This window comes from Macaca nemestrina, chromosome 14, assembly GCF_043159975.1.
Source record: "Macaca nemestrina isolate mMacNem1 chromosome 14, mMacNem.hap1, whole genome shotgun sequence".
In the NCBI taxonomy this organism is placed as follows: domain Eukaryota; kingdom Metazoa; phylum Chordata; class Mammalia; order Primates; family Cercopithecidae; genus Macaca; species Macaca nemestrina.
The window spans coordinates 63,811,546-63,838,975 of record NC_092138.1 but is presented as its reverse complement, the minus strand read 5'-3'; the positions used below and the strand labels follow the sequence as shown (position 1 = coordinate 63,838,975).

At 51.6% G+C, this 27,430-nt stretch overlaps 3 protein-coding genes across 15 annotated transcripts in view; 2 read left to right on the top strand and 1 right to left on the bottom strand.

Annotated features, from left to right (window-relative positions):
* Positions 1-3,273, top strand: part of LOC105485689 (ciliary neurotrophic factor receptor) — a 49,205-nt gene extending 45,932 nt beyond the window's left edge. For 10 of the 13 annotated variants that reach the window (XM_024794021.2, XM_071077943.1, XM_071077941.1 and 7 more), the window contains 2 exons: positions 1,814-1,994; positions 2,376-2,548. In XM_024794021.2, the coding sequence (XP_024649789.2) occupies positions 1,814-1,994; positions 2,376-2,548 (354 nt within the window). Of the gene's footprint in view, positions 1-1,813; positions 1,995-2,375; positions 2,549-2,633 lie in introns of those variants that run through there. The other 3 variants (XM_011748056.2, XM_011748055.2, XM_071077937.1) reach the window with 2 other exon arrangements.
* Positions 3,274-24,636: 21,363 nt separating this feature from the next.
* On the top strand, positions 24,637-26,566 carry LOC105485686 (energy homeostasis associated). Its single transcript, XM_011748046.3, has 2 exons — positions 24,637-24,851; positions 25,753-26,566. The coding sequence occupies exon 2, from the start codon at positions 25,914-25,916 to the stop codon at positions 26,142-26,144; it is 231 nt and encodes a 76-aa protein (XP_011746348.1). The 5' UTR covers positions 24,637-24,851; positions 25,753-25,913; the 3' UTR covers positions 26,145-26,566.
* Positions 26,567-26,624: 58 nt separating this feature from the next.
* LOC105485688 (dynein axonemal intermediate chain 1) overlaps positions 26,625-27,430 on the bottom strand; it is a 67,744-nt gene continuing 66,938 nt past the window's right edge. The window contains exon 20 of the mRNA XM_011748047.2: positions 26,625-26,951. Within this exon, the coding sequence (XP_011746349.1) occupies positions 26,853-26,951 (99 nt within the window). The 3' untranslated portion in view covers positions 26,625-26,852. The remainder of the gene's footprint in view (positions 26,952-27,430) is intronic.

Below are 27,430 nucleotides of genomic sequence, written 5' to 3'. Positions count from 1 at the left end.
GAAAATCCAGACCAGGAATTGCAAAAGAATGGGCCCTGGGCAGGGGCTGTCTCAGCATGGACAAGAGAGAGGCAAGTACGGGGACCCAGCATGGGTTCCCTGCAGCTCCTGCCCTGGCCCTAAGTGGACAGGGAGGCTTGGAAGGCGTGTCGGGCATCTGCTCCAGCAGACCATGGAGGACTCCCAGGGGAGGCCAATGTCAGTGACTAGGGAGTTCCTGCCAGTTGAGAAGCCTTTTTCTTGAGAGGAAGGATGAAGGGATCACTGATAACCTCGCAAGAAGGATCCTGGTCTAGGATATGTGGTCCTCAGGAGAGCACTGACCTCCTGGGGGCCACATTCCCAGAGGTATGGTGCCCACCATGAGCCCACAATGAAGCGGCAATTTGATCTGTTCCCTGTGGCTCCCTCCCTGTGGGGAGAGACTGACATGGAGGTCTGCGGTCTAATCCTGGCAGGAGGGAGACAGAGCTGAAGGAGCCGAGCAGAAAGGGACTGGGGTACCAGAGGTAGAACTGGGACCCTGGCTCCAGGAGAAGAGGGTCTTTGGGACCCTCCAATCTTCCAGGGCTGAGATTAGGATTTACTGAGCCCAGGGTCTGGGCCTAAAAGGTGTCTCACCATGACCCTGACCTTTACCACCGTTATCAGGGCCACAGGCTGAGCACATGCCCAGACACACATACATGCATGTGTGCATGCGCTCACAGCCTGTCAGGTCAGATAGCCCAGACCCCAGTTTTCTGGGGGGAAGATTGGAACAGGGACCAAAAAAGCCCTGAAGCCAGACGTGGCCCAGAGCGGCCCCCTCCTCCACCCCCGCCGGCTGCCCCTGTTTACGAGGCGGCTTAATGAGGCAGCGGGTGCCGCTGAGATGAACCAGAGCCCAGCCTGGGCCTGGAAGGGGCGCCGGACAGGCAGCCCGGCCTGGAGGGTTGGGGGAGACCAGCAGGATGGGGCCAGCGGGGCAGGAGTGGGGTTGCGATGCCTCCAGGAGGAAATGGAGCAGCTGTTCTGTGCCCTGCAGCCCCAGGGGCTCTCCTCCACCCCTTTCTGCCCCAGCAGGGTGATAACCACACTGAGGCCTTCCTGAGGGGAGGCTCAGCTGGGGCCAGGCTGGTAGGTGCCTTGGGCATCTGGGAACCTGGGCTCTGACCAGAAGCCATGGTAATGACAGCGCTGGCTGAAGTGCGTTTGGTGCTGTCCTCATGCCTTGGTCCTCGTTGTAACCCTAAGAGATGGATACTCTCATGAATGCCGTTTTACAGATAAGGATGGCAAGGCGTGAGGATGTTAAGTAACTTGGTCACCTCACTACTAAGGGATGGGGCCAAATTTGAAACTCAGGCAGCCTAGCTCCAGTCAGTGTGTGGAACCTCCCCTCATTGGCTTCCTGGTGGGAGAAGAGGGTGGCACTACCATCTCCTTTCACCCCCTGCCCTTGCCACCTCCAGGCTGGGACTGTGGTCAGGATTCAGCCAGGCTGGGGACTGTGAGAGAGCAGGGGCAACAGCAGAGTCGTAGGCACAGGGCAAAGACCTCCTTATTATCCCCTGGGGTGTTTCTGGTCTCCTTGAAGATGTCATTACTCTCCTTCAGGGACAACTGCTCTCCCGTGGGGTCTCCTCCCTAAGATGTCCCCAATCTCTGGCAAGAATATTCTCCATGTCCTCCTTCTCCTCCAGGGAAGTCCTCACTGTCCCCAGAGCACTTCACTCGCCTCTCCCCAGAGGCATGCTCACTTCCTCTGGAGGGACCTCACAATCCTGGCCCCCAGGTGTGTCCTTACCCCCACCCCATGGTCTGGCTGCAGGTGGAGCTGTCTGATGGCACAGCACACACCATCACAGATGCCTACGCCGGGAAGGAGTACATTATCCAAGTGGCAGCCAAGGACAATGAAATTGGGACATGGAGTGACTGGAGCGTGGCTGCCCATGCTACGCCCTGGACTGAGGAACCGCGACACCTCACTACAGAGGCCCAGGCTGCGGGTGAGCTTGCTCCTGCCCTCCCTCCTGGCTCTGCTGTCCTGGAGGCCTGTGGTAGAACCTGTGGCCTGGTTCTACCCTGCTGCCTCCAGCCTCTGCTCCCGGGGTAGCCACACTCTGTGGCAGCCACACTTCTGCCTGTCTGTCCAACCCCTGCCATTCCCGGTCCTTGCTATCTGGACATCCTTGGTAGGGGTCATTGGGTGGAGGGGTTATCTGTGAGCCTTGGGAAGCAGGATCTGCCTGATGGGGGAGGCAGGGCTGCCTGATGGGGGAGGCAGTACCAGTCTGATGCAGGAAGCAGAACGGTATGTCTCATGAGCCCCCAGATCTGGATGGGACCCCAGCCCTGGCCTTGCCCTGAGTTTCCCCCATGTTCCCCAGAGACCACGACCAGCACCACCAGCTCCCTGGCACCCCCACCTACCACGAAGATCTGTGACCCTGGGGAGCTGGGCAGCGGCGGGGGACCCTCGGCACCCTTCTTGGTCAGCGTCCCTGTCACTCTGGCCCTGGCTGCCGCTGCCACCACTGCCAGCAGTCTCATGATCTGGTAGGTTGAGTGAGGCTGGGTGGCAGAGGGAGCCTGAGGGAACCCCCACTGCAGCCCCCTCCCTGACAGGCCCCTGCCTGTCTCTGCAGAGCCCGGCACCCCATGAGGACATGCAGAGCACCTGCAGAGGAGCAAGAGGCCGGAGCTGAGCCTGCAGACCCCGGTTTCTATTTTGCACACGGGCAGGAGGACCTTTTGCATTCTCTTCAGACACAATTTGTGGAGACCCCCGGCGGGCCCGGGCCTGCCGCCCCCCAGCCCTGCTGCACCAAGCTGGCCCTCCTTCCTCCCTCGTGGGAGGTGGGCCATGCAGCTAACCCACCCACCAAAGACCCCCTCACCCTGGCCCCTTGGGCTGGACCCTCCAATGCCAGCGACTCCCAGGAGCCCTTGGGGGACGTGAGGGGAGCCTCTCACATCCGATTTCTCCTCCTGCCCCAGCCTCCTGTCTATCCCAGGGTCTCTGTTGCCACCGTCAGATTATAAGCTCCTGATGCTGGGGGGGCCCAGCCATCCCCCTCCCCCCAGCACCCACACTTTTCAGTCCCCTCCCCTCTGCCCTGTTTTGTACACCCCTCCCCTGACCCTGCTCCTATCCCACAGTATTTAATGCCCTGTCAGTCCCTTCTAGTCTGACTCAATGGTAACTTGCTGTATTTGAATTTTTTATAGATGTATATACAGGGTGGGGGGGTGGGGGGTTCTCATTAAACGTCACCATTTCATGAGTCCTTGGAACAGATCCTCTTTGGGAGGGTACCCCTCTTCCAAGGACCCTGCCCCTTCCAGGGCTGGTGGAGGAAAGAAATTGTGGTTGGGGAAGGTGGGGAGAGGCGTTCAGCTTTCAGGCCAGTGTATCTGGTAACAGTGTTGTCTACTTCTTGGCAGGTAGGGCTTCCCTGGAGCACAGGGTTGCAGCCAGGGAAAAACTGCGGGAAATGAGGGATCCCATAGGGTATCCAGTCAGTCCTGGAGGCTGCCCAAGTCTTGGCTGGGGCAGAAGCCTTTCAAGGGTCACCTCTAGAACTGCCTTCCATGAGTGCCCAGGCCTGAGCCCAGTGCACAGGGCTAGAGATGGCAGAAGGGGAGGGGCAGGCTTCATCCTTGGGGCCAGGGGGTGTGCCTGATCCCTGCCATCCAAGAGACAGTCCAGGAGTGCCAGAAGGTCAGGCCTAGGGCTCAGCCAGGCCACAAGGGCTCAGAGCACAGAGTGTCCTGGGCCTGGGCAGGCAGGGCGGCTGCCTGAAGGAGGAGGTTGCTTGGAGTATGACCAGGGACAGGACCTGGGCTTCAGAACTGGAATGACAGAGTACAAGGCTTACTCCCAGGGCTGGGTTATAGTCAGGACTCTGTGGAGCTGGAGAGGGTGGGGCTTTGGCTTTATAGGATGGTCAGTCTTTGGTCCAACCTCAGATCCTGCCCACACCCTTTCAGTCCCCAAACTGGGGCTCCGGGGTCCCTCTGACCTCCTCAGAGGAGGACACTTGGCTGTCCCAGGCCTGCTTAGTTCCAGACCCCACTTATAGAAGCCGCCTTACTGAGCGTAAGCAGGCATTCTCAGCTGGGAATGTCCAGGGCTGGGGCCAAGTAGGCAGGCCCTGTGACCTGGGGGCAGGGGTAAAAGGAGAGGCCGGAGCTCTGACCTGGGGAGCCAGGTTTTGGCCTTGCTCTGGGTGCCTGGAGTAAGAAGAGGGGGGTGGAGTCAAAGTCAGGTCCATACCCACACCCACCTGTGCACAGATGTGTGCACAGAGCCACCAGCCACCCTGATGCCATCACACACTTTCTCCCAGTTCAAACCTTTCCCCTCAGACTAGGCTCCAGCAATGGATACCCCTTCCTGGGATCCAGGCCCCCCGGGAACATGCCCTGGGAAGGGGATTGACAGTGCCTCAAGCACTGATGAGTCCGGCCTGGACAAGACATAGTCCCAGAGGTGAGGCCTGGTGAGGGGCTCCAGAGTAAAGTGGCCGTCTCTTCTCCAGGTTAGAAGAGAGAGGGGTGTTCTAGGTGGGAGACCCATGAAAGCAAAGGCCTGGCATCAAGGTGAAGCCTGTGGCTTTTCAAGCTGAACACGTCCAGCTATGGAAATGCAAGGCTCTTCATTCACAGGAAGAGGCTCCCAGGATGGACATCCTGAGAGGTGGCTGTGGACCTGCTCTGTACCCTGAACCCCGAGTTCTGCCTGGGGGTCTGGTCCCTGTGAGGTGTGGCTCAGCCTGAACCTAGGCTCCAGCATGAGTAGAGGTAACGGGGTCACCAACAGTCTCCCCCAGAACATTCCTGGGATGTGTCAGAACTTCCACCCTTCATCTTTGGGGTGGGTGGGATGAAGTGAGGAGTCTCTGGCCTGAGCTGCCTTTCTGCCTTGAGAGCCCTGGTCAGCCCTGACCTACCCACCGCCCACCCAGAGCTTGGGCATCAGCAATCTGGCCTCCATTAGCAACATGGGAAAGTAATTATGTGGGGCCTCGGGAGGAGGGGGCAGAAGTAGGGGAGGGGGCCTGCCAGAGCCTCAGAGGCCAATGGAGGGGAGGACTGGGGCCTCTATCTCTTCCCCCAGCTCTAAGAGAGAGACCCTACTCTGCCTCAAGCCCAGGGTGGCTGGAGGGGCAGCATCATTGCCTCTGACTAGACAACTGCCCTGGGCCTGCGGGTGGTCACCCTCCTTGTGGGTCCTGGGCCCTTGGCCTCACAGAGGCTGTTCGCCTTGGAGGGTCTCAGTTGCTGACTGTCACCTCTCTCTAGTACTGTCCCTCCACATCTAGTTCCCACGGTGGTTCTGGGGAGCCAGGCATAATTGCAGACATCAGCTCTTGGAGCTAAAACAGAATCTGGAGAATTAAAACAACCCTGAGGCATGGGGGAAAGGGGAGGCTGGGATCCCAGACCTCAGGTGCATTGCACAGGGTCCCAGCCTTCCAGCCCCCTACTTCTCTTTGCGCCCCCACGATACACTGTGGCTGGGCCCCGCTCTGTGTCCTGGCCTATCAGCCCCCTGCCCACTTGATCTCTCTTCCAGTGTGGCTCTACTCCATTCTTACAACTCTAGACCTGCCTCTGTGCACCCCCGCCCCTCTCTTCTTGCTGAACCCATTTTTATTTCTATGTTTGTCTCTTCTTTTTTTTTTTTTTTTTTGAGACGGAGTCTCACTCTCACCAAGGCTGGAGTGCAACGGTGCGATCTAGGCTCACTGCAACTTCCACTTCCCGGGTTCAAGCGATTCTCCTGCCTCAACCTCCTGGGTAGCTGGGTTTACAGGTGCCCACCACAATGCCTGGCTAATTTTTGTATTTTTAGTAGAGACGGGGTTTTGCCATGTTGGCCAGACTGGTGTCAAACTCCTGACCTCAGGTGATCTGCCTGCCTTGGCCTCCCAAAGTGCTGGGATTACAGGCATGAGCCACTGCACCCAGCCTATATTTGTCTCCTGTCCCATTCCTATCTCTGAATCTGTCTTTGTCCTGTTTCCTATCTGCATTTCTTTCTGTATGTTTCTGTTCCATCCCTGTCTCTCTCTATGTCTCCATCTTGTGTCTCTTCTCCTGTCTCTTCTTCCCTCCTTGTCTCTATATCTATCCCTCTCCATGCTTGTCTTCGCATCTCTTCTTCCTTGTCCGTCTTCCCTTTTTCTGCCTTCTCCCTCTCACTCTGTCTCATGTGTCTCCATCCCCATCTCTCTGTCTCTCTGTATATATCTCTATCCGTGTCTCCACCTCTGTCTCCCTCTTCCCTGACTCTGTCAGTCCTTCTTTTTTTTGCCTCCCTCTGTGTTCCCATACCTATCCAGACCCCAGCCTGTGGCCGCCACTCCTCTCCGGCCTGCACCAGGGACTGTCCTGGCTTCTGCTGCCCCCTCTCGGCCACCCGCCTACCCTTCATTCCTGCTCCTAGGCTGGCAGCTCTCAGCACAGACATCCCACGTCTGGTGTGCGTTCCCAGCAGCCAGCCAGGAAAGAGGGCGACATCAGGCAGGAATCCTTCCTGGGCAGCCTCGGGCCCTGAGAACTCCCTGGAGCCTGTGAGCTCACCCGAGAAAGTTCATTCTCACGTGGAGAGAACAGAATCCCCGGCTCCAGTCCCAGTCCTGCATCCTGCACCTGCCTGTCTTCAGGTCCTGAGGCCCACAGCCCAGAGTGGCCGGACCCTGGGAAGGCAATGCCTGCCTGGAGATGGAGGGCTAAGGTCCTCGGGGCAGGAGTGATTGGGATGTAATCTCTCCACCTTGCCTCTTCTCAGAGGAGGGGGAGAGGAAGGAGGTCTGAGGAAGGGCGTCGGATAGAGCCAGTTTGGGGAGAGGCTGGAAGGGACCTGACAGTGCCACTCTGATGGGGAAGCCAATCTGAGGGTGAGTGGGTCTGAGAGGGCGCATGCGACAGGGTGAGCCTGAGCCAGGGCTTGTCTGGGAACGCATCAAAAGAGCTTTCGTTTGAAAGGCCCAGCCTGAGGGGTAGGCTGACCCAGGGGTGTCTGAAAGGGCCTGGTCTGATGGGTTCAGTCTGAGGGGAGACCGAGCTGAAGGCACACGGATCCAAAGACTAGAATCGCCAACTAGTTCTAGTCTGCCTGAACTTTCCCAGTTTTAGCACTGAGTATCTCAAGTCTCAGGAAACCCCTCAGTCCCAGGCAAACTGGGACGTCGATCACCCTGTTTGAGAAGGCCTTGCCTGACAGCACCAGTCTGAGCGGGGAGGCTGGTCTGAAGGACGTCTGAGGTGGGAGGGTGATCTGGAGGATGTCTGATGGGGGAGACTGGTGTGGAGGATGTCTGAGGGGCCTGGTCTCACAGTTGCAGTTTGAGGGAAGAGCCTGCTCTAGGCCAGAAGGCAAGGAGGTAGAAGGGGTCCTTCCAGAGGGGCAGTGGCTTGGGGAATGGCCACCAGGGGGCAGGACAGGTTCTCAGGAAATTTAGAAGCAACCGACCCAGAGAAGGAGCCAGACTGTGGGGCTGTGTGCAAAGTATGCCCGCAACAGCATGTGTTACTGCGCCATCACATGCACATGGCAGTGATGGTATGCAGCTGTGTACCATGTTTGTTTTAGTGTGGCTAGGTGACCAGGGATGCATCTGTGCTACGTTCGTGTGTGATGGCGTGTGCCTGGTGTGGCCATGGCTGAGGCTTTACCTGCAGCTGTCAGGACAACAGCAGGAACACCTTGGGCATTACCAGGACAAGGGGGCACTGGGAGAGAAGCACTCAGAGGAAGGTCTCTGGGAGGGGCTGAGGATGGGGAGGAGAAACGGGAACCAGGCTTCCCTGCTGCACCTGCCCCGCCCACCATTAGTATCCCTGAGATTCCAGACCCAAGAGCTAGGTGCTTTGTTTACAACAAAGGCAGCTCCTGCCTGGACCCTGCCTGCCCCACCACTCCAGCCTCTCCCCTGCTTCTCCAGCTGGCACTCCTCCAGCTGGACTCCTCCTGTTCCCCAGTAATTGTTCCCATCCTCTCCTACATCCATGCTTTGGTTCATGCTGTGCTTGTGCCCAGATGCCCTCCTGAGAAGCATCTGAGTTCCCTCTAACTCTGTCTCCATGAAATGCTTCCTGCTCATTCCCTCTCTTCCTTGGACTGAAACCCACTGTGTGCTGAGGCCTAATTCTATGGGCCCTTGTCTCATCCCAGGAACTTGAAAGTGCTGGGGGCTGGAGATGCCAGAGAGGGCAGTCCAAGGGGAGAGGTATGGACAAAGCAAGGTGGGGACCTCTGAGTTAATGAGACAAAGAAACACCATCACAGAATCCCCTGAAATGAAAGAACTGAATATTCAGATTGAAAGGAGCGTACTGTATACCAGAAAAGTTGACACAGAATAATTGACATGAAGACACATTGATTTGGCTGGGTGAGGTGGCTCACACCTGTAATGCCACCACTTTGGGAGACTCAGGCAGGAGGATCAGTTGAGCCCAGGAGTTTGAGGCCAGCCTGGGCAACATAGTGAGACCCTTCCCTCTAAAAAAGAAAAAAGACACATTGATTTAGTTACCAAACTTTAGGGCTAAAGTAAGAATACTTAAGGCACCTAGACAGAAGAAGCAAGTCATTTATTTACGAGGGGGAATATTCAGTCTGGTCTCAGACTTCTCCAAGGTAGCATTTGACAAGTGAAGACAATATCTACAGAGTTCTGAGGGTTAAAGAGTGTCACCCTAAACCATAACCAACAGAGTGGTTGATCTCAATCATGAATTTGGGGGATGGTGTACTCATGAGCCTTTCCAGAAAAGACTACTCAATGACAAAACCCAGTCAGCCAAGAGATTAGTCAAGTTCAGGAGCTGAAGAAGGGAGATTCATGGTAAAGAACTGGTGGTGACATTAATTCCATTTGGGAATTAACCTTAATTCAATTTAGGCTAAGATTACACTGTGGGAATTTTAGTTACAAAACAATGTAAATACAGTTGACCTTTGAACAACACGAGTTTGAACTGTGCAGGTCCACTTGTTCACAGATTAAATAAAATCAGTAAAAGTTACACCAAGAGTGCCCGCCTGTCCTGCCTCTCTCTCCCTCTTCTGCCTCTGCCACCCCTGAGGCAGCAAAACCAACCCCTCCTCTTCCTCCTCCTCTTCAGCTTCCTCAACATGAAGATGAGGATGAAGACCTTTATGATGATCCCCTTGCACTTAATGAATAGTAAATATTAATATATTATTTCTTCCTTATTATTTTCTTAATAACATTTTTTTCTCTAGCTTTATTGTAAGAATATAGTATATAATACATATAACATACAAAATATGTGCAAATCAATTGTTTATGTTATCAATAAGGCTTCTGGTCAACAGTGGGCTATTAGTAATGTCAGAGGAGTTGAAAGTTATATGCACAGTCAGGAATGCAGAGGTGAGGTAGCAAGGAAAGCAGAAGTACTAATCACATCTTTGTTCATAGCTAAGTCAATAAATAGGTAAAGCTAGAATATAATGGTAAATCCAACCTCTTTTTTTTTTTTTTTTTTTTTTGAGGCAGGGTCTTGCTCTGTTGTTCTGGCTGGAGTGACATGGTACTATCACAGCTCACTGCAGCCTCGACCTCCTGGTATCAAGCAATCTTCCCACCTCAGCCTTCGAGTAGCTGGGACCACCACAGGCATGTGCCACCATGCCTGGCTAATTTTTAAGTTTTTGTAAAGACAAGATCTCTCCATGTTGCCCAGACTGGTCTCGAACTCCTGGGCTCAAGTGATCCTGCCGCTTAGGTCTCCCAAAGTGTTGGGATTACAGGTGTGAGCCACTGCGCCTGGCCCAATCTCTTAATTGAAATGGTTCTTGAGAGAGGTCTTTCAGGAATGACTGTTCTTTTAAGGTGAAGAAATATCTCAGCTATTCCTTCATTTTCACTTCAGTTTCTTTTTTTCTCTGTTAAACTCAGGTAAACGTACATTTTCTACTTTTGGTTAAAAAAGTTTCTATAGTATATCCCATTAGGACTATGAGAACAGTCCCATTCTTAGATATTTCTTTTTTTTTTTTTTTTTGAGACGGAGTCTCACTCTGTCGCCCAGGCTGGAGTGCAGTGGCGCGATCTCGGCTCACTGCAAGCTCCACCTCCCGGGTTCACGCCATTCTCCTGCCTCAGCCTCCCGAGTAGCTGGGACTACAGGCGCCCACCACCTCGCCCGGCTAATTTTTTTGTATTTTTTTTTAGTAGAGACGGGGTTTCACCGTGTTAGCCAGGATGGTCTCGATCTCCTGACCTTGTGATCCACCCGTCTCGGCCTCCCAAAGTGCTGGGATTACAGGCTTGAGCCACCGCGCCCGGCCTTAGATATTTTTTTCTACTTGACTGGCTGTCTCTCTAACCTTTCTCTCTCAATGCTTCTTTCTCTATATTAGGTATATGGTTACAAAATGTAATACTGATCATTTCTGGGTGGTGAGGTTTTGAGTGCTTTGTTGCATTTTTCTTTGTATTTTGTCTATTTTAGAAAACATTTATCATTCATCTATCTGTCTGCCTGTCTAAGGTAAATCACTTAACTTCTATGAGCCTCCAATTCCTTATCTTCAGCCTGATAATAACAAAATTGGAGGGCATTTTAAAGACTGTGAGATAATATGCCACTCCCCTAATGGTAGGCTGAATAATGGTCCCAAGATGTCCACATCCTAATTCCCAGAACCTGTGAATATTACCTTATATGGCAAAAGAGACTTTGCAGACGTGGTCAAGGATCTTGAGATGAGAAGATTATCCTGGATTATCTGGGGTGGGGTGATATAACCACAATGATTCCGACAGGAGAGAGGGAGGCAGGAGGAGTCAGGGGAGACAGTAGTGGAATGATGGAAGCAGACACTGGAGTGCTGTGCTTTTGAGGATGGAGTACTGGTCCACAAGCCAAGGAATGCAGGCAGCCATTAGATACCGAAAAGGCAAGGAAATACATTCTCCTCTTGGAGCCTACAGAAGGAACCAGCCCTGCCAACACATTGACTTTAGCCCACTAAAACTGATTTCAGACCTCTGAGCAGTCAATTGTAAGAGAATAAATCTGTGTAGTTTTTTGTGTTTTTGTTTTTGAGACCGAGTCTCTCTCTGTCACCCAGGCTGGAGTGCAGTGGCACGATCTCAGCTCACTGCAACCTCCGCCTCCCAGGTTCAAGCGATTCTCCTGACTCAGCCTCCCAAGTAGCTGAGATTACAAGTGCCCTGCTAATTTTTGTATTGAAGCCATTACATTTATGGTAATTTGTTACAGCAGCAAAAGGAAACTAATGTTTACACCTGTTTCCTTGGCCCAAGGTGACCTCCCCGTCCATCCCCTTCGTCCAGCCAACTTGTTCAACATTTTACTCACATTTCCCTGACATCTGTCCTCCACTGCTGCCCAGAGGGGGGATGTGCATCCCTCACCTTAGCACGTGCCACTCTGTGTGATAGTTCCTCATGGACAGGTCTCTCTTCCTCCCGGGCTGTGCATATGTGAGGATAGGGCTGAGGCCCAACAGAGGACTCAGCTTAGTAACTGTTAATGCACAGATGAATCAATGAGGGCTGGGTGAGAGGTTGGCACCTGATAATTACCTATGACCCTCCTTTCTTGGCGTCAGGATCTCTCCCTTCCCTATGTTTATCTGGCTTTCTCTCCCACCAGTCTGTCCTCCTCCACATACACACATTGTTCCAATCTCTAGAACACATTTGCTGACACCTATTAGTGACTCTGTAGGTAGGCTTATCTTTGTGTGTGTGTGTGTGTGTGTGTGTGTGTGTGTGTGTGTGTGTGTGTGATGGAGGCCTGTGACTCTCTTCATGTGTTTTCCCAGCCATGGGTATGTGTGTAGTGGTATAATCATGTGTGTTTCTGTGCATGCCTGTGTCTGTGGGTAGGCTTGTCTGTACATACATCTTTGCTTGTATATATGTGTCTCTGCTTTGTGGGTTGTATGTATGCTTGTTTGTCAGTGTGTGTCTGCATATGCAGGGAAGGATACTTTTGATTTCTGCCCTCAAGGGGTTGGACTGCCTGCTGCAGGACCTGGTGTGCCAGAATGACTGACCAGGATGTTAACCGAGTTTGGCTCCAGTCACAATCTTCCGTTTCTTGTCTCGTGCAGAAGGTCGGGTCAGGCTTTTTTTTTTATCCTTGTCTCTTGTAGGGGGGATCTCAGGCCCAAAGCCGAAGTCAGCCACAGCTATCTTCCTGACCCTGACCTTCTGGAAACCTGAACTTCTTGAGAGGACTATACCAAGGCGAAGGGAGAGGAGGTGAAGCAATCCAGACCCCCCGACACACACACAAAAAGACTGAGTCTGTGGTTGCATGGGCAGGGGGACCCACTAATGCTTCCTAATGGTACCCCAGGAGTGGAAGCAGAGTGGGGGCTTAGGAAGGAAGGCTCCTGGACATTGACCTCCCAACAGGCAGAACCCATAGGGATCACAGCATAAAATACCCAGGCCCTCTGTAAGCTGGGGAGGACGGAGTGAGGAGAGGGCCCAATCAGGACCTATCTATTTGCTCCAGGGACTAGAACCCTGGGGGAGGCATTTATATTTAGTTTTGTTTTATCATTTTAACCTTTTTTTTTTTTTTTTTTTTGAGACGGAGTCTCGCTCTGTCGCCCTGGCTGGAGCGCAGTGGCCGGATCTCAGCTCACTGCAAGCTCCGCCTCCCGGGTTCACGCCATTCTCCTGCCTCAGCCTCCTGTGTAGCTGGGACTACAGGCGCCCGCCACCTCGCCCGGCTAGTTTTTTGTATTTTTTTAGTAGAGACGGGGTTTCACCGTGTTCGCCAGGATGGTCTCAATCTCCTGACCTCGTGATCCGCCCGTCTCGGCCTCCCAAAGTGCTGGGATTACAGGCTTGAGCCACCGCGCCCGGCCTTTTTTTTTTTTTTTTTTTTTTTTTGAGACAGGGTCTCGCTCTGTTGCCCAGGATAGAGTGCAGTGGTGCAGTCATGGCTCACCACAGCCTCAACCTCCTGGGCTCAAGCAATCCTCCCACCTCAGCCTCCTGAGTAGTTGGGACTACAGGCATGTATTGGGAAAAAGGCTTATGGGGTGCCTGCATAAACTGGCCATAAAAATATGGCACAACAAGTTGTGGAAAGCCACAAAAGGCCTCTGAGGAGGAAACCCTCCTAATTGCCATCATATTCCCATGCTCAGAGCGAGACCCGCTCTCTTATCTGTAAACACTGTTCAAGAGAAAGGCACTCCTTTGAAACACTGAAATGTGGACAGACGTGCAGGCTCCTAGTTAAGTCGCTCCCACTAGCTACTCTCCGATAAGTTAAAGATACACTGAGCACAAAGGAGATTCATTTAAACCACTGTTGCTATAGATTACGCCTATGATGCATTGCCTCCCTTTCACTGTTTCGCCCTGAACATCTGCTTCTCAGATCTAAGTGATTGTACTCAACAGTGTGTTGACCAGAACTCTGAGCCTTCTGCAGCCTCCATTTTGCAGCTGGCCCCTGGGGCTCCCCACCTTTCAAATCTTAATTTGTCTCTTCTCAATCCTTTGTCGCCACCAGACTTTGGGTACCCTACAGGTGGTGTTGAGGCTGGTCCCCAACAGGTATACACCACCATGTCCGACTAATTTTTAACTTTTCTGTAGAGATGGGGGGTCTCCCTGTGTTGCCTAGGCTGGTCTCAAACTCCTGGGCTCAAGCAGTCCTCTTGCCTCAGCCTTCCAAAGTGCTGGGATTACAGGTGTGAGCCACTATGTCCAGCCACCATTTTAACCATTATTATGTGTACAGTTCTATGGCATTAAATACATTCACATTACTGCACAACCATATATTTAGCTTTTATAAAATAGACATTACTGATTTTGCACACCTTAGCATGCCTACCACTGGGCTTAGTGTCACTAGAAAAACATAAATGGGGAGTGGGGCTGAGACTGTGGAGAGACAGAGGACATCCCCTACCCATGCAGGGCAGAGCAGGAGAAAGGATGGGCGGGAAGACCAGCAATGGTGCAGATGCTCCTGTGCTCAGGAGAGGGTTGGGTGGGTGCTAGGGCTGCAGAGGAGGTGGGACCACACAGTCTGTGGTTTGAAAGCCAGGCTGAGGTTCAGGAGCTTTTGCTCAGAGTCAGGGGTTCAGGGAGCTGGGGAGATCTGGTGAGCTTTGTGTGTTGGAAAGACTGGTCTGGGGGCTGTGCAGAGTAGGGCTAGGAAGGAAGAGAATGTGGGACCCGTGGTGGTTGAGAAATGAGCAGGCCTAAGGAAGGTTCTTTGAATGAATGATGGGAAAGCCCTGAGAGCAGGATCTTGCTATGTCTAGGCAGGAGAGGACTAGGCCCCGGGCAGTGAGACTGGGGTTTTTAGAGCACACAGTCGCCATGTCTTGATGAGTGAGTGGTGGGGAGGGAAGGGAAAAGGAAGAGTCTCATGCAGCTCCTGTTGACTGGGAGGCAGCAGGACTATTTATTGAAACAGCATGGGAGGAGGACAGGCTTTGGGCAAGTTGAAACAACTGTGGCTCAGACATTCACTCACTTGCCTATAGTTATATACGAAGCAATGGACAGATGAGTTCAGATGCAGACATGTCAAGTGTGAGACCTCTTGGGAGAGGACACTGAGTCAGCATAGCAGTTAAGAGAATGACTCTGGGGTCAGACAAACCTAGGCTTCTGTTGACCTTGGGACAAGTTGATTAATCTCTCTCTCTCTTTTTTTTTTTTTCCAGACAGTCTTTCGCTCTGTCACCCAGGCTGAAGTGCAGTGGTGCAATCTTGGCTGACTGCAACCTCCATTTCCCAGTTTGAAGCAATTCTCGTGCCTCAGCCTCCCAAGTAGCTGGGATTACAGGCATGCGCCACCACCCCTAGCTAATTTTTTGTATTTTTAGTAGAGACGAGGTTTCGTCATGTTGCCCAGGATGGTCTCAAACTCCTGAGCTCAGGCAATCCGCCCACCTCGGCCTCCCGAAGTGCTAGCATTACAGGCATAAGCCACAGCGCCCAGCCTGATTAATCTCTTTAACGCTCAGTTTCCTTAAGTGGAAAATCAGATAATAGTAACTACCTCATAGGATTGTTGTAAGGATTTTTTTTACTTTATTTCATTTTTCGGACAGGGTCTCACTCTTAGCCAGGCTGGAGTGCAGTGCAATCTCGGCTCACTGCAACCTCCGCCTCCTGGACTCAAGGGATCCTCCCACCTCAGCCTCTCGAGTATCTGGGACTACAAGTGTACGCCACCACGCCTGGCTAATTTTTGTATTTTTTGTACAGACGGGATTTTGCCATGTTGCCCAGGCTGATCTCAAACTCCTGGGCTCAAGTGATCTGCTCGCCTTGGCCTCCCACAGTGTTGGGATTACAGGCGTGAGCCACCACGCCCAGCCATTGTAAGGATTTAATGTATATAAAGAAACTGGCATGGTACCTGCCATGTTATAAACACTCCATGAATCTTAGTTCTTAATGATAATAGCAGCAGCCACAACAACAATGCATACCAGACTGGGACTTGGGAGTGAGGTGTGGGCATTAAAGCATCATCAGCACAAAAATGGGCACTGGCTGGGCGCAGTGGCTCACGCCTGTAGTCCCAGCACTTTGGGCGGCCGAGGCAGGCTGATAACTTGAGGTCAGAAGTTTGAGACCAGCCTGGCCAACATGGTAAAACCCTGACTCTACTAAAAATACAAAAATTAGCCAGGCGTGGTGGCGCACGCCTGTAATCCCAGCTACTAGGGAGGCTGAGGCATGAGAATTGCTTGAACCTGGGAGGCAGAGGTTGCTGCCAAGGTGGAGGTTGAGCCCAGATCGTGCCACTGCACTCCAGCCTGGGCAAGAGAGCAAGACTCCATCTCAAAAAAAAGAAAAGAAAAGAAAAATGGGCACAGAAGCCACAGACACAGAGGTGCTCACTTGAGTTGTGAGGAGAAGAGGGTGGGGGCTGAGAGCGCAGCACACCAAAGAAGAAGAGGAGGGGCCCAAGAGGTGAGGGAGACAACAAGCTAGAGTTGAGGTCAGCGAAGCAAATTTCAGTTCTAATCCAGACTCTATCACCTGCTGCCATGGGGCCTTAGAAAAACCCCTTGACCACCTTGAGCCTCGGTTTTCTCATCTGTCTCATGGACCCATCTTGCATCCAGGTGAGGATTATCTATAATGAATTTAGTAAAGCCCCAACAGAGACTAGGTGTTTAATAATGAGTTGTTATTTTAGGAGAAGGAATAAATGTTCCCAGAGAGAGCAGCTTCATGGAGGACACGGGAAGACAGAGTTTCAAAACAGGGCCAACAGCTTCAAGGCTGCCAAGTAGTCAACACAGATCAGGACTAAAAGGTATTCAGTGGAAGTGACAAGGAGGTGAAAGTGGCCTTGGTGAACCAGCTTCAGGGATGGTGAGAGCGGAAGGCAGGGGCAGCAGCTGGGGAGTGATGTGAGGTGGGGAAGTGGAGCTGAGACAACAGGTGGCAGCTAGGCAGTGACACTGCGGAGTGAGTAGGTGGGCAGAGAAGCGACAGGCAGGGTTTTGAGATGGGGAAGTCAGAGCCTGTGGCAAGTTTGCCTGTCACTGGATGTCACTGCTCTGTGAACACCCTTCCCCCACCGCTGAGGACTGGCTCAAGCCTTGGGATCATTTGTTCTCCCCACAATCCCAGGCCCCTGGGTGCGCCCTGGGCCCCAACCTGGCTCATCCAGTGCTGAGGACAGGCACCTCTTCTCTTTGCCCTACTTTCCAGTGTGGCTTGGGAAAAAAGTTGAAATGGTTCACACCTTTAGCCAGGGCCTTATCTCCTGTTCCTGGCCCTTCCAGCCCAGGGGAGATGGGCAGTACTAACAAAAATAGCTATCCATCAATCACATCTTTTCTCGAGATTCCATCCCACTAGTATTTAAACATTCCATGTCAGAAACATGTAAGAAATTATTTAAAATAAAAAAAATTCCTCTGACTCCATGTCTTTCTGATCTATTCTCCTTCCTTCTAATTTTCACAGTCAATTCTCTTGAAAGAATCATCTATGTTGTATTTACTTTCTTTCTTTTCTTTTTTTTTTTTTAGACAGAGTCTCACTCTGTCACCCAGGCTGGAGTTCAGTGGCATGATCATGGCTCACTGCAGTCACCAACTCCTAGGCTCAGGTGCTCAGGCAATCCTCCCTCATCAGCTTTCTGGGTAGCTGGGATTACAGGTGTGCACCATCACACCTGGCTATTTTTTTTTTTTTTTTTTTTTTTTTGCGGTCAGGTTCTTGCTATGTTACCCAGGCTGGTATCAAACTCCTAGCCTAAGTGATCCTCCAACCTCAGCCTTCCAAAGTGCTGGGATTACAGGCATGAGCCACCACTCCCAGCCTATATCTACTTCTTACTCACTCTGGAAACCACTAAACTCTGGCTTTCACTACATACCCCATTTCCATTTCCTACTGCCTACTGGAACTACTCCTTGTCAGGATAATCAAGAACCTCCTTATTCTTAAGTCCCACGGTCGCCTTTCTACAATAACTGCACCTGTCTTTGAAATTTTGGAGTAATGACCCCTTTCTTCCTTCTTGAACCTCTATCCTTTCTTGGCTTCCCTAAAATTATTGGTCTCCCCCAGTTTTTCTTCTACATCTCTGACATATCCTTCCTTATCTACTTTGCAGATTTATCTTTTCCCCTGCATCCATAAAAGTTAGCATGGTGGACTCCTTTATGTTATAGCTGAAAGCATCCCCTTCTGGTGGGAACCACTCTTGTGGTTATCATGGAAGCCACAGTCTTATGACCTCCCCAACAGATGACTGGTGCAGGGAATGGCATCTGTCCAAAGCCGGGCTGATGAGAGCAAGTCCTGAGGAATTATGGAACTGAAACTGAGAAGGATAAGCTGGAGCTGGAACTGAAAAAGAGCCAACATCTTCTTGGGTACCTGGGTTATAAGCTGCAAAGTTTGATAATTGTTAGGAGCTGGGTTTATTATTATATAGACTAGAGAGGGAGGTTGAAGGATGAAGGAACAGAGGGAAGGAGGGAGAGATCGAGAGGAAGAGAGAGAAAGAGAGAGAGGGAGAGAGAGAAAGCAAGCAGAAAGGCACGTAGATGAGCAGTAGAGAGTCCTGATGACATTCAGATTGCCAGATCCATTTGTTCCCAAGTTCCAGCCATATTCTTGCACTGGGACCCTATGAAATACTATCGTTTTCTGATAAATAATCCCCCTTTTGCCTAAACTAGTTCAAGTTAGGTTTCTTTGACTTGTAACAACACAGAAATCAGGTATCAGGACCAAAGTATTCTAAATGACAGAACTTAAAGTGAGGAACTAAGTTGAGATGTGTAGAGAGGCAGTAGGAATCTCCTAAAACCAGCCTGGGAACCTGGAAGTCCTTTTTCTGTCGTAGCAAAGCAATTAGGTGAACTAGCACCTGTTGTCTATTGTGTCTTAGCTCATATGCCGACTGAAGCTGAAGCACTTGAAAATATGGTAATAGGCTGGGTGCAGTGGCTCACACCTTCTATTCCAGCACTTTGGGAGACCAAGACAGGTGGATGACTTGAGGTCAGGAGTTCCAGACCAACCTGGCCAGTATGTCGAAACCCCGTCTCTGCTAAAAATTTAAAAACTAGCCTGGCATGGTGATGGGCACCTGTAATCCCAGCTACTTGGGAGGGCTGAGGCAGGAGAATCACTTGAACCCGGGAGGCAGAGGTTGCAGTGAGCCGAGATCACCCCACTTGCACTCCAGCTTGGGTGACAAAGTGAGACTGTCTCAAAAAAAAAAAAAAAAAAAAAAAAAAAAACAACCAACCAAACAAACAAAAATGAAGAGAAAATACGGTAATAAAAAGTCAAGACAACAAAAATGAGTTATTCAAAATGGGTGGTCTGTGAGCAGTTAGGGGACAAGAGAGTAAGCATTTCACTTGGATAAGGAAATTTGTTTCAGCCTTGACCTCAGATTACTAGGAGTAAGATAATATGTGCCTTGCTGAATTTCAGGAGCTGGGTTATTTGCTGCTGTCTAATGTTAATACCCTGATTAGGAAACTGTGAGAGTCTAGCAATCAGGACTTACACTGGAAGATTTGGCATTGGAAAGCCCTTCTTGGTCCCCCCTTGCCAGGCAAATGTGATGGTGTCTCCCATTGTAAAGTGCATTGACTGGAATGGGCGAAGCAAGGGCATCTATTCCAGGGCAGGTGGAAGAAGAAAGGATCCCAGCCCTTCTAGTCCAGCCTATGATTTCCTATGAAGCCACAAGCCATAGTCAGAGGGACTGAAAAAGACTCCGACATAGAGCTAAAAAAGAGAAATTGCTCCAAAAGTATGCTCAGGCCCTGAATCATCTTGGTAAACCTAGAGATTCTAGAAGCATGATTCTGTAAAATTCTGGTATTGATTATGGTAGTAGAAATGTATTCATGGATGTCCTTCACCTTTCATACAGTTTTTTTTAATATGGGAAAATTCCCATTTCAAAATCCAGCCTACTCAGTATGGAAGTCAGAACTGAAATTCACAGCATACCCTTGTTTACAGGGATGATACTTCACCCACGTGAGACTTCCATTTGGAAGTGAGAAAAATGAGTGAGGGAAACACTAAAGTTCACCAATATTTCTGGGTTTCCTCTCCTTCTGAGTACCAGGAAGACTGTACTTCCCCTGTCCCTTGATGTCAGGTATGGCTATGAGATTTGTTTTGATCAATGCAATGTGAGCAGAAGCCAGTGTATGCTTCTCCTCACTTTTTTCTCCTGCCACGGCAAACCCTGAAAGCTCATGTCAAGAAGGTCAAGAAGGCAGTATCATCACAAGATGGTGGAGACTCCAGAAGCCTGGATGTTTGAGTGGCTGCAGTGAGCAAGACTTCCCCACCCAACCTCCCACCCTGCCCCATGCTGGAACTATGGCATGAAGAAGAAATACATTTTTTCTTGTTTTAAGTCAGTAAGATTTGAAGGTTGTTTGTAACTACGGTGTTACCTAGCTAATCCTGATTGATATAGGTAGGAAGCAGGTTAGACACAGGGCTTCGATTTCTGCTGTTGCCAGTAGTAACACAAGTGTCCAGCTTTTGGGGGTGGTAGCGGCAACAGCAGTGGTTTCCCAGTAGTTGCAATATTGAGTTCCTGACACAGAAGGGCCATAGAGATTGTAAAATTGGCAGTCAAATTGAACTCTTGGTACTTAGTATTCGGAGTGGCAATGGCTGTGGTTTCCCCATCAGGTGTGTGGTATGATTTGGGTGTTGTTCCTAGGATCTTAGCCTCAAGTCCATTTCCCCAGCCCTCCTAACAGTTTTGAGCTAAATAATCTTTTCTAACAAATCATTTTTCTGCTTTATCCAGAATGGATTCTATTATTTGTGAAAAAGAACCCTGACTGATAAAATTACTATATTTAATAATCTCAGATTCCATTGATTATAAGAGGCAAGTTATTGTATAAACGACTAAGAAAAAAGAGGGCCCAGTGCAGTGGGTCTTGCCTTTAAAGCAGCACTGTGGAGGCTGAGGCAGGTGGATCAGGAATTCCAAACTAGCCTGGCTAGCATGGTGAAACCCTGCCTTTACTAAAAAATACAAAAATTAGCCGGGCATGGTGGCGCACGCCTGTAGTCCCAGCTACTTGGGAGGCTGAGGCAGGAGAATCGCTTGAACACGGGAGGCAGAGGTTGTGATGAGCCGAGACTGTGCCACTGCACTCCAGCCTGGGCAACAGAGCGAGATTCTGTCTCAAAAAAATAAATAAATAAAATAAAAAAGAAAAAAAAAGAAAGAGGCTAAAAAATGATTACATGCTATTAATTGTAAGACACATTCTGATTACATAGTTGTTTAAACTGGAAAAAAAAAGTGCACCTTAGAACCAATCCAACATGTTACTAGCAAATGGAATATCTCCAAATGAAATTGATAGGCAGCTGATTATGGTTTTAAAAGAATTGCATAACCTGTTGAGGGAAAAGCCCTTATCCAATCCTCCTAAGTGTAGAGCTCTGTGATTGTTCAATCCCAGGATAATCTGTAAAACACCACCAGAAGGTGTAGTGCTAATCAGTACAGTGCTGCACAGAGAAATCCTCCATAATGGCCTTCTCAAAACACTGGATAAGGGATCTCTACCTTGTGGGCAAAAACTAAGGCAGCCAGATTGGCTGACCGAGGAACTCCACAGCCAAAGGAGCAAGTCAACAGATGCCATGAGATTTGCTAATCCCATCATTTCATTATTATTCATGGCCAAAAAAATCTACAGTAGATGATGTTCTGGATTAGTGACCAATGCACAGTGCTTCCTTTTCACCCCATTTTATTCTCTATTTCTTCTGTCTGTACATATCAGGACTTTTTCATAGGGGGAGTAGTTTAAAGATAGTTCAAAGGAAGTTAAAAGGTAGTGGGATTATTAGAAGCCACATTTCCTACCTCATGGAGACCTCACTAGAGCATGAAGGGACATTACCTGGAGAACCTATATCTGAAGAACAGTGAACCTATGCTATGATCTCCAGAAGCAGCAGCTGGGTGTGTCACTGAATTGTTCTCCATTGTAAAGAGGCAAATTTATTGGCATTTGTATCATAGGATGATTGGATTATGTAGATGAGGGCCTTTTTGGAATCATGTAATAGGAAATAATGTGTATGTGTTGGGCAAACAAAGGGTGGACTGTATGGACACCTGCCATTTTGCTTCTTTATGATGCTCCTTCCCCTGGAAACCACCACCTCCACCTCCTCACTACCCATAGGGTTATCATGTTAATCAATTTGATCTTTGATCTTCATCCCTTGACTACCATTGATTAGTCCAGAGGTAAGCATCTAAGTTGAATCAAAATATTTCCTGAAAAATTTGCAAACAAAAAAAAAAAAAAAAGAAGAAGGAGGAAGGAAGGGAGGGAGGGAGGGGACGAGGAGGAGCTGGCAGGAGCAGCAGCAGCAGCCAGTCTCTTTGGATGCCTACACAACAAACTTTAAAATTTTAGAATTGTCTGAAGTCCCGTTTTTTACCATGTGGACTAGAAGAACATTGGAAGTCAGTCTGGGGATGGGGAGGACAGGGACTTGGGGCAGGGGAGGGAAATGGAGGCAGGCAGAAAGTAACAGCGTTGAGAAGTGGAGAGAGAACTCTTCTGGGTGACTTTTGATCTCTCAGTTTCAGTTGTTCCTGAGTCATCCTTGCCCTTAGGTTTCAGTATCTGATTATAAATTTATCTTTTTGCTTAAACTAATTCTCACTCTCCCTGGGTGAGCTCATCTATTTTTCTCATTTAACTACCACTCTTTTGCTGATAACTCACAAAATATTATCTTTAGTCTGGACCTCTCTCCTGAACCTGTGTATTCAGTAAATGGCATCACAGTATTCCTAGTCAGTAACCTGGGAGTTATCCCAGACTTTTCCTTCCTGCTTACCTCTCCTATCCTCTAGGTCTCTAAGTCCCACCAACAGCAGCTCCCAAATATCCTCAATGCTCTCCTTTTCTCTCCACAACTTTTCCCCTCCATCATTTCAGTCCCTCATCATTAATCCTTCCCTTCACTCTCAAATGCTTTCAAGCCCCCATTCCACACCATAGCCCAAATCATCCTACTAATTTCTGGATATGATCACATTACTCTTCTGCTCAAAAATTCTTCAGTGGCTCCCCACTGTTTTCAGGATAAAATCTGAACTCCTGCAGCTGGGTCACAAAATTCGCTCACATTACACTCAGATGTGCAATGATTTAAGTCTCCTCTGTTTCCTATAACTAGTCTGATCTTTCTCACAATGCCCTCACCCTGCTGGGTAATGGGCAGTGGTGGGGAGCTAAAAGTAATCCACCCTGGTAAACTCTATAGGATCCAATAATTTATTTTAGACAGTCTCTAAGTACTTCGGTAGCTTTGGATGACTCAGTCTTCCCTTCTTTTCAAGATAGCATTCTGGATTTATAGGGGTCTTATGTGAATTTCATGGCACTGGATTGGGGGAAGGGGCCTCTTAGTCACATGGTCCTGGGGGTTATATCAGCTGGCATTTGCTGAGATGTGGTCGATCTGGCATAAGTTAATGAATAACAACCCTGAGAGGTAGCTAGTATTACAACCATTTTACAGATGAGGAAGCTGAGGCTAAGAGAGATTAACTTGCTCAAGATCACAAAGTTAGTAAGTGGGCCGGGCGCGGTGGCTCAAGCCTGTAATCCTAGCACTTTGGGAGGCCGAGACGGGCGGATCACGAGGTCAGGAGATCGAGACCATCCTGGCTAACACGGTGAAACCCCGTCTCTACTAAAAATACAAGGAAATTAGCCGGGCGAGGTGGCAGGCGCCTGTAGTCCCAGCTACTCGGGAGGCTGAGGCAGGAGAATGGCGTGAACCCGGGGGGGCGGAGCTTGCAGTGAGCCGAGATCGCGCCACTGCACTCCAGCCTGGGGCACAGAGCAAGACTCCGTCTCAAAAAAAAAAAAAAAAAAAAAAAACAAAGTTAGTAAGTGAACCAGGAATCAATACCGTCCCCATTACTGTAGGCACTTAGGTAAATGAGTCTAGGATTCCAGAGAGAAGTTAAGGCTAGACTTGGGAGCACTGGGAGACTTCATGATATAGCTTCAGGGATGTGATCCTCCAAGGAGAGCATGTAAAGCGGGATGAGAAGAAGGCCGGGATCAGAATAGATGACAATCACTGGCCTGTGAAGGTCGGGGAGGACAAGGTCTACCTCACTGCTCCTGTCCAAGCTATCTTCTTCTTAGGGGAACTTTTAGGATGGCGAGGCAGCACTTCCACCATGCCTGCACCTATTCCAGCCAGGGCGTAACCATCGCTCAGGACACTCCATTTCTGTCCCAGGCTCCCCAACAGCCTGGCAGCAAGCCTGCGACCAACACTGGGTAGGAACTCAGTAAATGTGTCCAAAGAACCTGTGTTGCCAGAGATTTTCACACTTCTTAGGGCCAGGGAACCTGGGGCCCTCTAAAGTAGGAATGCAGAGTCCACACCCAGGTGGCAGAGGGAAGTGCGAGACTGCACTATAGGCGGTTCCCTAGGTGAGGAGGTTCAGTCTCCTGCCAGGTGTAGGGACGCGGGGCCTTCCTCCGATGACTGGCTTAGAGACCTCTCCCAGATACAGAGAGATGGTTTCCTCAGATGTGGAAATGCAGAGGCCTTGGCCTTTCTCGGATGTGGGGTGTACAACCCTTCTAGGTGTAGAAGGTGCAAGAAATCCCTACAAGAGGTTAGGCCTCGCCCCCTCCCCACCCCATCCCCTCTCCCGGGAAAGATCCAGGGCCAGGTACTCCTTCGGCCCTCCTCCCGCCCGGCGCCAGCCCGAGAGGCGGGCTGGTCTCCACCCCAGCGCACCACCAATGGTGCGGGAACCGGGGCTCGGCCCGCCAATTGAGTGGCGGCAGCGGCGCGGGGATGGCTCCGCCCCCCGGCCGCAGGCCGCCGGCCTTCAAAGAGGCGGGGCTCTTCGCTGTTTTTGCTGGCGGCCGAGCCCGGCCGAGCCCAGCCGAACGTAGCCGAGCTCAGCCGAGCCCAGCCGAACGCAGCCGAGCTCAGCCGAACCCCGCGCAGCTCCCGCCGCCGCCGCCCGAGCGCTGCCGAGCGAGGGAGCAGCCGCGGCCGCGGAGGAGGTGCGGCCCCAAGGGGAGGAGGTGCCTGCTCGCCGCAGACCGCCCGCGGCAGAGGCCGCCCCGGTCGCGCCGCGGCGGGAGCGGCCGGCGGAGGCTGCGCGGCCGAGGGGGAGGGCCGGGGGAGCGGACGTCGCCTTTGCTGGTCTCCCACTTCCCGCCGCCCCCCGCCCGCAGGCTCCCGAGCCTTAGTCGGCGCCGAGCATCCCGCTGCCCCGGACCCTCCCGCGGGCGCGCACCAGGCTCAACTCAGGTAAGAAGGGCCTCCTGCCACAGGCACGGGGGCCAAGAACATGCGACCCGAAGATGGAGATAAAGAGACAGAGACACACTGCCGCGGAGAGAGACGAACACAAAGACAGAGACACGGGAACCACCAAAAAGACCCCACGGAGAAGGGGAGAGGGATACGTCCATGGGAACAGTGGGGATACAGCCTGGAAGAGAGAGACGGAGAGACACAGAGACTGATGTAGAGATACACAGAGACACACTGGTAGAGAAACGAGACAGAGGAGACACACTCAGAGATGGGGACACACGGAGAGGCAGCCACACACACACAGAGGTGGGTGTGCAGAGGCACAGGCACACATCCAACGGAGGGACAGTGAGACATCAGACACACACACCTGACCCAGAGAGAGCCCCACATAGAGGCACAGAGCCTGCACATGCCTGCCAGGGCCTCCACAAAGTTCCCTCTGTGCAAGCTGGCGCCTCTGGAGGTCTCCTGGTCGGGCTGGCTGGAGTCCTGGGAGAGAGGAGGTGCCCAGGCCACACCAGAGCTGCTTACAACCCCCATCCTCTTGGGCGGGGGGCTGCCTGGATCCCACCCACCAACAGAGGGCTTTTGAGGGCTGCAAGCTTGGTGGGTAGGGCCAGGGCATGCCCACCAGGTCTAAGGAGAATGAGATGACGGCTGCCTACTTCAGCTTCCCCACGCTGGCTACACACTCATTCAGGTGCCCAGAACCAGGCCTGCGGATGGGGGTGCTGGCTCTGTGGGGTATTTAAGCCTGTTGGGACCCAAGGTCTTTCACCAGGGAGGCCAGAAATGTGGGAGGGAGGCTGTCTTCCCTACCTCTCTCCTCCTAGGCCTCACTGCACTCTCCCTCCTCACTACCCTCTCCTTTACTCTGTACCCCCAACAGGCTCAGGACTGCAGGTAGACATCTCCACTGCCCAGCAATCACTGAACGTGCAGACAGCACAGCCTCCTCGGAAGGCCGGCCATACCAGACTCCTGCCTCGGCATGGGCCTCGCCATCGAGGCAGCTCCACTGTCTGTGCTGGTCTGAGGGTGCTGCCTGTCATGGGGGCAGCCATCTCCCAGGGGGCCCTCATCGCCATCGTCTGCAACGGTCTCGTAGGCTTCTTGCTGCTGCTGCTCTGGGTCATCCTCTGCTGGGCCTGCCATTCTCGCTCTGCTGACGTTGACTCTCTCTCTGAATCAAGTCCCAACTCCAGCCCTGGCCCCTGTCCTGAGAAGGCCCCACCACCCCAGAAGCCCAGCCATGAAGGCAGCTACCTGCTGCAGCCCTGAAGGCCCCTGGCCTATCCTGGAGCCCAGGACCTAAGTCCACCTCACCTAGAGCCTGGAATTAGGATCCCAGAGTTCAGCCAGCCTGGGGGCCAGAACTCAAGAGTCTGCCTGCTTGGAGCTGGACCCAGTGGCCTAGAGTCTAGCAAGCCTGGCTCCAATAGGAGCTCAGTGGCCCTAAGGAGATGGGCCTGGGGTGGAGGATTATGAGTTGGTGCTAGAGCCAGGGCCATCTGGACTATGCTCCATTCCAAGGGCCAAGGGTCAGGGGCTGGGTCCACTCTTTCCCTAGGCTGGGCACCTCTAGGCCCTGTAGGTTGGGGAAGCAAACTGGAACCCATGGCAATAATAGGAGGGTGTCCAGGCTGGGCCCCTCCCCTGGTCCTCCCACTGTTTGCTGGATAATAAATGGAACTATGGCTCTACCCTGAGATTTTCTTCTCTTCCTGAGGGCCCCGTGGTAGCAAAATTAAAGCTGTGGGGTGGGTTTTTAGACAAGTTTATTTGTGCAAAGTTAGAGGGGTAATGGTGGCTGAAGACCAAGTCCTGGAGTAAGGTGCTGGGACCTTAAGGAGCAGAATAAGAAGGGAAGATGCTGGGACCTGATCAGGAGTGGGGTCACATGCTGGGTGCTCAGGCTGGACTGGGTACCAGGGTCAAGCCCTAGGAGTACTGGATTCAAGCGATGGGACAGAGGGTGAGGCTGGGCCCTCAGGTCTTGATTTTCACTTCCCTCACCAGGTTCAGCAGTTTGTCCAGTTTCGCAATCTCCACAGCTGGGCCCTTCTGCACCTCCTGCCCCTTCTTTTCCTGGGGAGAGGGAAAGTATGCATGGGGGAGGAATGGTGGGTCCCCCATCTCCGGGTCCCAGCACCACCTCCTCTGCCCAGCCTGTCCAGCTGTGCCCTACCCCTCCCCTGCCCAATGAATTTTGGATCCCTGCCTCCCCTCTCCCTGACATGATCATTCCCCAACTCAGGTTAGGTGACACAGGGGCTCAGCTGACAGCCTGCAAAAAGGAGTCCAGCTCTGGCTTGGACATGGGGTCTCGATGCTTGTGGGAGTGGGAAAAGGCATCCATTCCCTGAACCTCAGGGGAACAGCCTTCCAGGTGAGGGAGATCCAGCTCTGTGAAGGCGGGGGGCTGACTGCTGGCACCATCCTTACCATGGGAAGGTCCCTGGCCCAGTCCTATCGAGGAGCTAATGGGTATGTGTTTGGGGAGGGAGGGGCTGTGGACAGAGCCTCAGGGGCCCTCACCTAGTCCTCTCACCTGATGCCTTCAGGTC

Excerpts from the sequence above, each read along its gene's own strand:
- LOC105485686 (XM_011748046.3), top strand. The coding sequence starts at position 25,914 with ATGGGGGCAGCCATCTCCCAGGGGGCCCTCATCGCCATCGTCTGCAAC.